The sequence below is a fragment of the Poecilia reticulata genome, linkage group LG8 (assembly GCF_000633615.1).
Source record: "Poecilia reticulata strain Guanapo linkage group LG8, Guppy_female_1.0+MT, whole genome shotgun sequence".
Lineage (NCBI taxonomy): Eukaryota > Metazoa > Chordata > Actinopteri > Cyprinodontiformes > Poeciliidae > Poecilia > Poecilia reticulata.
In genome coordinates this window covers 27814179-27824637 of record NC_024338.1, presented here as the reverse complement: position 1 = coordinate 27824637, position 10459 = coordinate 27814179, and the positions used below count along the sequence as shown (strand labels likewise).

Below are 10459 nucleotides of genomic sequence, written 5' to 3'. Positions count from 1 at the left end.
CTAGCCATCCGACCCGCTAAGCATCCGACCCGCTAACTGTTAGCCATCCGACCCGCTAACTGTTAGCCATCCGACCCGCTAAGCATCCGAACCGTTAACCATCCGACCCGCTAAGCATCCGACCCCACACACACACACACACACACACACACACACACATGCATACATCCAGATTGAAGTCTGATCCTGATGAGGATATTTTAGTTTGTGTTGATGCTGTTCGGACTGCAGCTGGTCCGGTTCTTAGAACCGCCTGTAACAGGGTCCATTTAAAGGTTCTGCTTCCTACAGGTCAGTACTGTCAGAGGAAATTCCTCTGTTGTGTGACTGACTGAGCGCACGGCTTTTAGTGCAGACGGTAAATGACCTGATGACCTTCATCTGGTTCTGCTCTGAAAAACGTCATAATGCTAATTTCTGATATTTCTTTCTTTTTGTAAATCTACCAGAATAAAACGTTCCCACCTGCAGCCAGACAAGACAAGAGATGACAGTGAAGACCTGCGGCGCCTTGGAGGTTTGTCCTCGTTCAGTTTGTCTCCACCGATGACATACAGAAACACAGAAGCTTCTTTATTTAGTTTTCCCCCAAATTCAGGCTGCTGACGGTGCAGCTGCTTAAGGGTCACGGTGACTGCAGTTCCTCATGCTAACACAAGGGGGCAGCATCAGATCATTGGCCAGAGAACTGAGACGTTCTGCTGAGGAAGACGTCCAGAAAACCTGAAGAACTGCAGGATCCTGACATGGAGTCGGGTTTTACGTAATCCCAACTTCTCTGGTTCTGACACGCTGGTCGTCATGGAGACCAAATCAACTGGCTTCGTTCATCACAACAGACGACATCTGAAGAGTCCAGAAGTTTCTTCATTAATATTCAGTCACCTGCTTCCTGAGACCTTCTGATGTTTCTGCTTTAGATGTTTTGTATTGTTTTAAGTCCTCTGATCTAACTCTAAACGTTTTCTGAGTTTCGTAACGGCATCGTCTGCTGTTTTACTGTAAATAACAGGTTTTCCATCCATTACTGCAACGGCCTAGTTCATACACCAGATGTTGTTAATCATCCCGGCGCTCCTCTGACTCGTCTGTTGTGTCTCCTGTCCCAGAATGCTCCAGCGATCTCCTCAGGGCACGGCGGCGGCCATGACGGCGGCCATGACGGTGGGAGTGGCTGCAGCTTCACCTCAGTGTTCTGAGGAACCGGAGCGGCGGCAGCATTTCGGGCCAGGCGAAGCCGCTTCGCCGGTCATGACTGAATCAGGGTCCACTTGACTTATTTCTGGATATTTTGACCTTTGTTCGGTTCTTCCGGTTCCTTTTTGCTCTCCGTTTCTCTCCGGGCTGAACCGGCTGCGTTTGGACATCCTCACTTCAACTAGCTGCTAAACCCAGTTTATTATTTGAACATAGGTATTATATCAGAGTTTTATTGATCTCTTGGATAACAGGCCACTTTTCTACGAGTTTTTGTACGACTTTTTTAATCCTAGTGGTTTGTCGTGTTCGTTGCATGCACAGCTCATATTTGCTACAATGCACTTTATCACAGTTTTCTATCAGTTATTTAAATCTGACATAAAGCTGCACTAAGCTACAGTTAAACTGTAAAACTACATGGTTAATGTCTAAACCTGGAATATAACTTCAGGCCTCTTGGCTTTCTTTCTTGATGCTGATTTTATTTTGATTTGATTGGATGAATCTTAACGAGTTTTTTGGCTGGTTGCCGTGTGAACCTGCGGATCCCCGTCGGGACGCGGAGGATTGTTTTCCCTTTGTCCTCATCAGCTCATGTGGCATAAATTTATTCTGAAAGTCTTTCTCACCGTCCTACTTTCTGCTTCCAGGTTTTCTTAAGGTTCATCTTCGCATCTCGCTGTGAAATATCTGAAGTTTTATAACTTTTTCTTCAGGATAGAAATTCTCCACCAACCTTTGTGCAAAAGCAAAACCAGTCAAACGTCGGCTTTCCAGCTCCAAGAAACAAACTTTCCATAAGAATGAAGAAGAAAATACACTTTATTTATTTCCCGCGGTTCTGAAGTCATGTGACCGTTTTGTGTCGTTTTGGTAGTTAAAGGGAAAGTTTCCTTCACAATCAGACATAAACATGCAGGGAATAAATCAAGTTTCTGCACCAAATAGTTGATGATAACAAACACTGAGGCTCTTTATTTGTGTATATTTGAAATGTTACAAACTAGGCAAGGATGTATTTGCGAGGGAACCCAAAACAGAAATCCTTCTTGTCCCTCAGGGGCCTCCGTACGAACTGGAGTCGATTCAAACGAGACAAAGTGATTTTATTTAATCTGTTCAGAACAAGTCGTTGATTTAAAGGTGAGGTCGTTCAGGTTGGTGCATTTTGATTGTCTTCAGGATTTAAATGCCCTTTCACCTCTTTACTAAACAGCAATTTTAGTCACTAATTATATTTTTTCATAATAATTTAGATTAATTTTGCAGGGTTGGAAATGAACAGTTTGTTTGTTAAATTGGAAACAGGTTGTACTGATGTAGCTTTGCCTCATGAGGCTCCACTGCCAGGGAGTAAGATACTGACTGTTGATCACTATTCTACAGAACCCCAATTCAGATAAAACCCAAACGATCCACTTAAATCCAGACTGATCCTTTGTGCCTCTTAAAAAGACTTGATGATGATCTACCTTCACATTCCGGCACACATGAAAAGCTTTTCCGTAAATGATCCTGAAACATTCCACTTCCTGAGTGATTATTTTGACATTTAAGGTTTGATGAAGGCAGTTTTCAGGGGGACCAAAATATCTGAACCGCCTCCCTGGAAACCAGCTGGCCAGTAATGGACGTCCTGTTGTTTTCTGGACCTCCGTCTCGCCTCTCACTGCAGCTGGAAGCCGAACGGAGCCGAACCGTCTGCTGGACCCAGAGTTGATCCACCGCTGTTTCAGGTTAAACTGGTTGAAACATCAACACTCTTTAGTTGGATTCATGTCTCACTTTCCGTTGTTTGAGAATAAAAATTAACGTTATTTAATAAAAATAAGAGAATCAGTTTCCTTGTCATAAAATGTATGATTATTTTCAACTTTCTGTGAAGTTTGTTTAGGTCCGTTTCTCTCGCTAGCGGTAGCCTAGCATGTTTAATTCGGTTGTATTTACCCAGAATGCCCTGCGCTGTAGTCCACTTCCTGCTTTTGGAGCGGTTTCCGGTCCCAGAGTTCAGCTCAACCGAACCGAACCGAGACGAGGTTCAAACTTAACACTGGAACTGGAAAATATTTTAAATATCCAAAATAAAAACACAACCAAAAAAAAGGAAATAAAAATCACAACTGAAACTACAAATAAACGAAATGATCCTTAAAGCATTTTAATTAAAATGGAAATGATTGATTTTAATTTAACATGATCAATAATTTGCTTGTTGCTCGATGAAACTGATGTTTGGACTTCAGTCGCCTCATTTTATGATTTCCATCTTTTTCATTCAGTTTCTTCACTAAATAGTTCTGGGATTTGGTCAGGATTACAATCCCTCTGGGATTGAGATTTTGTTGGTTTCTTAATATTTTGGGGTTTTTCTTTCTGGTGGGAATCCAGATTTCTCTCTGCAGTCGCAGATTCTCCTGGTTTTGCTGTAATCTGACCCAATCTTTTGGGGATTTGCTGTTTTTCATCTCTCAGATTTTCATCTGCTCTGGATTTATTGACTGTATTCCCAAAGTCCGAATGAAACCAGGATTCTGGTTCTGCTGCCTAAACAAATCCTCATCAGGCTCTGATTCATCTGAATATTGACTCATCACCAATAACATCTCCTTACATAAACTTATTAAAGCTCATTTTGGTTGAAGCAGCAGCAGGCAGCTTCAACCAAAGCTGCCTGCTTTGGTTGAAGCTGGCAGCTTTGATGTCTCTCCAGCAGCGGAGAGACATCGACGTCTCTCTGCTGCTGGACGAAACCTGAGAGCCTCAGAGGAACTGGCAGCTGCAGCTGCAGCTCTGGCTGCTGCAGCTGCAGCTCTGGCTGCTGCAGCTGCAGCTCCGGCTGCTGCAGCTGCTGCTGCTGCAGCTACGGCTGAACATGCAGCGTTGCTGCAGGATGCTGCAGGTTGCGCCACCTGCTGGGAGTTTTACATAATTCAGCCTCCAGTCAGGTGATGAAGCTGCTCATTTAAAGTCCAGTCCTTCAGCTTGAAGCTCATTAATGTGACCAATGTAACGATTCATTCCTTCCCGTCTGTTTTTGATTCACTCATTCACTTCCTGACCTGGAAGTGAACGAGTGAATCCATTCATCTTTACATCTGCTTGAAAAATAATGAAAACCTGAAACCATCTTCCAGTGGTTCTGCTGCGGATCGTTTCATTGCTCATGAGTCTGTGGCCTGTTGGTGGCGCTGTGTCTGCTGAGCTCCAGCTGAAGAACTTTGACTTCATTTCTGCTTCCACCCAAAACGTCAAAACCAGAAAATGTTCAGCAGCAACAGCTGAGCAACGAGTTCACTGGGATTTTAACAAGTTCATTTCAAATACTAACAGATTTTAACATGTTAAAATAAGTTTAATGCAATTCATCTGTTTGTAAAGATTCAATAACATTGATGAGCATTTAGTGTTTGACAACCAGGACTTGTTGTTTAATTCAGAGTAAAACTGGAGAAAAGTTTGGATATTTTTTCCTCATCTCAGACATAAACTGCAGCTCAGAATATTATAGTCGACTATTTTACTTATTCCAGATCCGTGACATTTTAAAGCTTTTATTTCTTGTATTTTTTATGATTATGGCTCATAAATGATGAAAACTCAAAGTTCTGTAGGCTGAGTTGGTTCTGGAGCCTCTGGCTCTGAGGCGTTCGGGTTGTTCTGGACCTCCAGCTGATCTGCATCGTTGGTTTTGGTCTCTGATCTTCGTTTTAATCTCCAGTGATTCCCTTGGGGTCAAAGGTCAGGGCATCCAAACACGACAGTGACTGAAGAAGCTTTCGGTGCCAAATCCTGCTGGAAAATAAAATCAGTATCTCCCTGTTCTTAATGCACCTATTCAGATCATAGGTTTTCCTTCCACTGAACTTTCTGTAAATCTGATTGGATGCAGAACTCAGTTAGCTGATTACTGTGCGACACCATGAGTTTCACAGCAACTTGTTCCTGATTTTTGGGTGATTTTTAGTTTCTGTAGTTTAGTTCAACGAGACGATTTGAATCATTTTTTTCTCTGTAACTTTCAATCCTTCATGTTTCGACTCGACTTTGAGAAAACTGAGGAGTCAGATCTGCAAAGACAGGAAGTTGTTTTCATTTTTGGTTTTATTTCCAGAAATGCCACAGAAACGACACATCATGCAAAAAACACAGAAACCAAAAGAAAAAACGTTTTTCCGCGAAGCAGGAAGCTTTTAACGGAAACATGTCGGTAGGGGCGTCACTTCCGGCTTAACCAAACCTCATTTCCTGTCCAGTTTCTCACAGAAAGCACAAATAATTTCATCTTTGATCTAGTGAACAGGAAAAGAAAAATCCAAATCGTTCTCTGCTTTTCAATAAAACTTTATCACTGCAACTTTATTGTCCTCAGAGTAAATTCACATTTCAGCTCCAACGTTCAGGGAGACGAACTGGGACGACTGATGGTCGATTAACCGAGACGGTAAACGACGTCGAAATGATGCTGCCTCCATTTTACTGCCAAACTACAGACTTTTATTTTCTTTAAAGGAAATAAACTTCTGATCTTTTCTGTCACAAACAATCCATAAATATATTAATCTGATCAATAAAGACTCACTTCACAGAAACACGACGGTAAACACGAGTCACAGTTTTCATCACGTCTTTCTCAGCTTCCGGTTCTCTTCCAGGCTCCAGTTTCTGCTGGTCCCCGGACTGAGTTCACCTCACGGTTTGATTTTCACGCGTCTCGTTTCCTCCGGTTCGGAAACGGTCGGGTTGGATCGGCGCTGAAGGTACAACAGGCTGGCGGCCATTTTCCGGTGCCGACCTCCTTCCCGCTCTTCCGTCATGGCGTCATCACGTCGGGGAAATCTTCGGCTCGCGCTCCAACAGGCAGCAGCGGCGCTGCGTCTCTACACGCAGATCTCGATGGGCGTGGTCACCAGGATCCGCCCCCTTTCGTTGCCGCTCCTGCTGACTCGCTCGCCGTTGGAGGCGGAGTGCGCGTCCATGAAGCCGGGCTTGGGCGCGGCGCATGCGGGCGACAGGCTCTGCTGCTTCAGCCTGTCCACCAGCGCTTCCTCCTCAGACGAAGACGAGCTGATGTCCACGGCGTTGGCGGTCGCCGCGCCGCCGTTCCCGTTGTCCGTGTCCAACATCCAGCTGTGGTTGAAGTAGCTGAAGATTTCCTTGACTGCGCAGCGGCGCTGCTGCTCAATGGACAGAAGCCGGCGAAACATCCGCAGAGCTTCGTCCGTGAAGCGGCGCCACTGCGACGGCGCGGCGCCGGACCGGCGGCGCTGCCAGCGGGCGAACTCTTCGTAGAAGGCGTCGTTCGTCATGGCCTTCTCCCAGGGGAAGTTCCCCGTCAGCATGCAGAACAGCAGCACGCCGAACGCCCACACGTCCGTGCTGAAGTCCACGCTGAATCCGTCGTGACGCGCCGCGTCGCACAGCTCCGGCGCCGTGTACGGAATGGTGCCGCTGACGCGCTTCACCGGAGAGCCGGCGCGCCGCGTCATGCCGAAGTCCGACAGCTTGACCTTCCTGCACTCGGTGTCAAAGATGAGGACGTTCTCCGGTTTGATGTCCCGGTGGACCAGCTTCTTACAGTGCAGGTAGTCCAGGGCGATGGCCACCTGGTGGACGCAGCGCTTCGCCACGGCCTCAGGGAGTCCCACCTGGACACAGAGCAGCAGGTCAGACAGCAGCACAGCGGGACCCGCCCACTGCTGCAGCAGTCAGGATATGCGCGGCCATGTTTGGGTTAAATGGAACAACAATAAATGTTTGATTTTATACATTTTTACTGGACTGCTTGTCCAGTAAAAACCAAAACTTCAGCTGCTGTGGTTCTCTCTCTCTCTCTGTTCTGAGTCAAACCAAACAACAGTGAGTACATGAAATTAATTGACAGCGCTAAGCCCCGCCTCCTGGCTCTGATTGGTTGTTTTTGGTGCAGTAAGTCATGGAGGCATACCTGTCAAGTCTCCCGTTTTTTCCAGGAAAGTATCGATTTTACCTCCTTCTCCCGTGTCAATGTTTTCCTCATGGTGACCCCTGACCCCCGCCCCCCCCTCTCACGTTAGCCTCTCCCTCCCTGCGTTTAGTGTAATGTTTCGTTTCTCCCCCTCTCTCCCGTCGGTATGAATCAGGATGTTGTTTTTAGCGCTCTGACCTGCGGCGGGATGATGTCGAACAGATCCCCCGCCGGCGCGAACTCCTGGGCGAAGACGTAGAAGTCGTCGGTCTGGAAGGCGATGCCGTGCATGTTGATGATGAAGGGGCAGGGCGACAGGTAGAGCGACACGCTGTACTCCCGCAGGAAGCTCTTCAGCTTGGTGCTCTTCTTTCTCAGCAACTTCAGCGCCATTTTGGTGCCTGGAGCAGGACAGGGACAGGGGGGGGGGGTCACCAACCAACGTGATTAAAATCTATAAATAATTCACACACTTAAACCCGACGCTCGTCTGCTGGAGAGTAAAATCCTCCAGGTATTTCTGGTTCGCTTCATGTTGGGGTCGTGATGCATCAGAGCTGCTGGTGGGTTAAACGCCTGTAGCTGCGGCTCGTCCTGCTGACGGCAGAACAAACTGAGGGGGAACCGGAGCAGAACCTGCTGTCCGGTCCGGTTCCGGATGACTGGAGAACCCAGAGACTCAGCAGAGGCATTCTGCTGCTCCGGTCCAAAATCAGAGACTGAACGTTCAATCAGGTGTGTCCGGACTTTGACTGGGCCGTTTGGGTTAGAGGAGTTCAGAGTCGACTCAGTAGCTGACTTTCAATTAGCCACAGAATTGCATAAATTATGAAAATAAAATATGTTTCTGGATAAAACATTTTCACTGGGATGAGTTGGGATGTTTCTGAAGTCACATGATCAACAGTCGGACGTTACTACTGGTGGAAACGACAAAGAAAGAACAAACAGGAAGTAGCAGCAGGATGTTTGTTTCGGATTTCTCTCAGTTCAGAAAAAGTTTAGTTTCATTCCAACGGTTGAATCTGTAACTCTAATGTAAAATGGCCGACTACGCTGCACATGTAGCTTATCCTCCACCAGCTAATAATAATGTTAAGTTGAAATGAAAATGAAACATTTCTCCCAGAGGCTCTGTAGATGTCTCACAGGTGATGCTGATGTTCTAATGAGAAGAAATCTTTTTGGTGATAAAACATAAAATAGAAAAACTTCAGCAGGTTTTTAACAGAAACATAAAATCACATCTTTAATTTCAGACTAATCCAGTTAATTAGTCTGACAGACTGTTTAAACAGTTTTCATGAACTGTTTAAAATGCACATTTTTTTATTATGAAGCAACTAAATGTATTAAGCTGATTTCTGGATGTTGGGCAGTTTGTGTCGTCATGACGGATTGCAGCCAATCAGAAGCCGGCAGTCTTCTGATTGGTCAGTGGAGCTTTAGAGAGGAACATTAAGAGTTTTAACATTTTAAACCTGGTAGCAGATTTCCTGTGAAACCTGTGGTTTCACTGTCAGAATGAACGACGGTCAGTCGTTTGTCCTGCTGATGAAGAAACCTCCATGTTCTGCCAGGAGCCTCTGGACCAATCAGCTCGTTTGGAGCAGGTTCAGCCGTTCATGTCGGTTCATCAGAAACTCAGACGTGATTTTCTCTGATTTTCTGTTCGTTCAGGTTAAAAGCAGCTCAGACTTTTATTCAGCCTCCTGGTTACAAAATTAATCTGATGTTTGGTTTCCTGGCAACAATAAGATGCTGATGCAGGGCCGCTCCCAGCCTTTCTGGGGCCCTGGGCAGATTTTCCTTTGAGGCCCCCAAACCAACATGTCACCAAATGACTCATCTGCAGCTCCGTGTGAAACGGAGCTGCTAGCATTAGCATTGTTTGTAATTTAGCTTACATCGCAACAAAAACGCATTTTGAAATGCAGATTTGTATTAAAATGTTACATTTTATTTTAGCCGTTTGAAAGAAACATCAGCTGATAAAAACTAAAACTACAGAAATTAACAAGTTTGATATTATATTTCAAGCTGCACAGTGGTGCAGTTGGTAGAGCTGTGGCCTTGCAGCAAGAAGGTTCTGGGTTCGATTCCCGGTCTTTCTGCATGGAGTCTCCATGTTCTCCCTGTGCATGGTGGGTTTTCTCCAGGTACTCCGGTTTCCTCCCACAGTCCAAAAACATGACTGTCAGGTTAACTGGCCTCTCCAAATTGCCCCTAGGTGTGAGTGTGTGTGTGCATGGTTGTTTGTCCTGTGTGTCTCTGTGTTGCCCTGCGACAGACTGGTGACCTGTCCAGGTGACCCGTCCAGGTGACCCCGCCTCTCGCCCGGTACGTTAGCTGGAGAGGCACCAGACCTCCTGACCCACTGAGGGACCAGGTGTTAGAAAATGGATGGATGGATATTATATTTCCCCAAAGTGGCAGCATTTAAAAATCATAACAATCATTTTTCCATTTAATTTATACTATTTAATGAAATTTTAAATGTTTATCATAGGTTGACGCTTTGGGGCCCCCTGGTGGTGCGGAGGCCCCTGCAGCTGCCTGGGGCCGGCCCTGTGTCGGCCGGGTTACCTCGGATCTTGTGGATGACCAGGTCCACCTTCCCGTAGGTTCCCTTGCCCAGCTCTCGGACCACCTGGTAGTACCGGCTGATGTCCAGCGTCTCCAGGTTCTGAGCCGCGATCAGCTGCAGCTCCTCCAGGATGTCGGCGGGCGAGCGGCAGCCGGGCGGCGCCGGGTTCATTGTGCCGTCGGGTCGGGAAGCCGGTCTGCAGACGGAGGTTCCTACGGAGCAGGAAGGGAAGGAAAGTGAAACGTCCGGCCAGTTTCCTGGACGCTGAGGACAAACATGGACAAACATGATTGTTGGAAGTTATGAGGTCATTTTGAAGTAAAGATATTTTTACCAACAAAAAAAATTCCTTTAATTGGAAGAATCACAATTTAAACCAAAGAAAGAAAAAAAAAATAAAACAGTTGGAAATATTAATGCATTAAACATGAAAAACACAAAAAAGCAAAAACTTTACGGTCGATTTAATTTGCTTCTTTACAAACTAAAGTTTTAAATAAAAACTCAAAGTTGGGATTTTGATAAGTTTTGCTGAGTTCCAGGCGTCAAAATAAATAAAATCAATTAGCAAAAATTATTAGACCACTAAATAATGTAATTTATATCATTTAATTCTCACACAGAAGGTTTGAGTTGTCGAGAAAAGTCGAGCTCATCCCACTTCCCCATGCTGGAGATTTTAGTTTAATAGTAATAACAAATAAAATTACCGTAAAATTAATGACATA

At 45.5% G+C, this 10459-nt stretch overlaps 2 protein-coding genes across 4 annotated transcripts in view; one reads left to right on the top strand and one right to left on the bottom strand.

Moving 5' to 3' along the window:
• Nucleotides 1-2164, top strand: part of LOC103469441 (transcription factor 20-like) — an 8132-nt gene extending 5968 nt beyond the window's left edge. The window contains exons 5-6 of one of the 2 annotated variants that reach the window (XM_008417122.2): nt 450-517; nt 1110-2164. In XM_008417122.2, the coding sequence (XP_008415344.1) occupies nt 450-491 (42 nt within the window). In that variant the 3' untranslated portion in view covers nt 492-517; nt 1110-2164. Of the gene's footprint in view, nt 1-449; nt 518-598; nt 1025-1109 lie in introns of those variants that run through there. The other variant, XM_008417123.2, reaches the window with a different exon arrangement.
• A 2308-nt stretch (nt 2165-4472) lies between these two features.
• The window catches only part of LOC103469442 (serine/threonine-protein kinase SBK1-like), a 24098-nt gene continuing 18111 nt past the window's right edge, over nt 4473-10459 (bottom strand). Inside the window, exons 2-5 of one of the 2 annotated variants that reach the window (XR_001776820.1) lie at nt 9731-9943; nt 7343-7545; nt 5780-6845; nt 4473-4989 (exon numbers count right to left, since the gene is read on the bottom strand). Coding sequence is in view for 1 of the 2 variants with exons in the window: in XM_008417126.2 (XP_008415348.1) it covers nt 6078-6845; nt 7343-7545; nt 9731-9902 (1143 nt within the window). In the remaining variant the exon portion in view is untranslated. Of the gene's footprint in view, nt 4990-5283; nt 6846-7342; nt 7546-9730; nt 9944-10459 lie in introns of those variants that run through there. The other variant, XM_008417126.2, reaches the window with a different exon arrangement.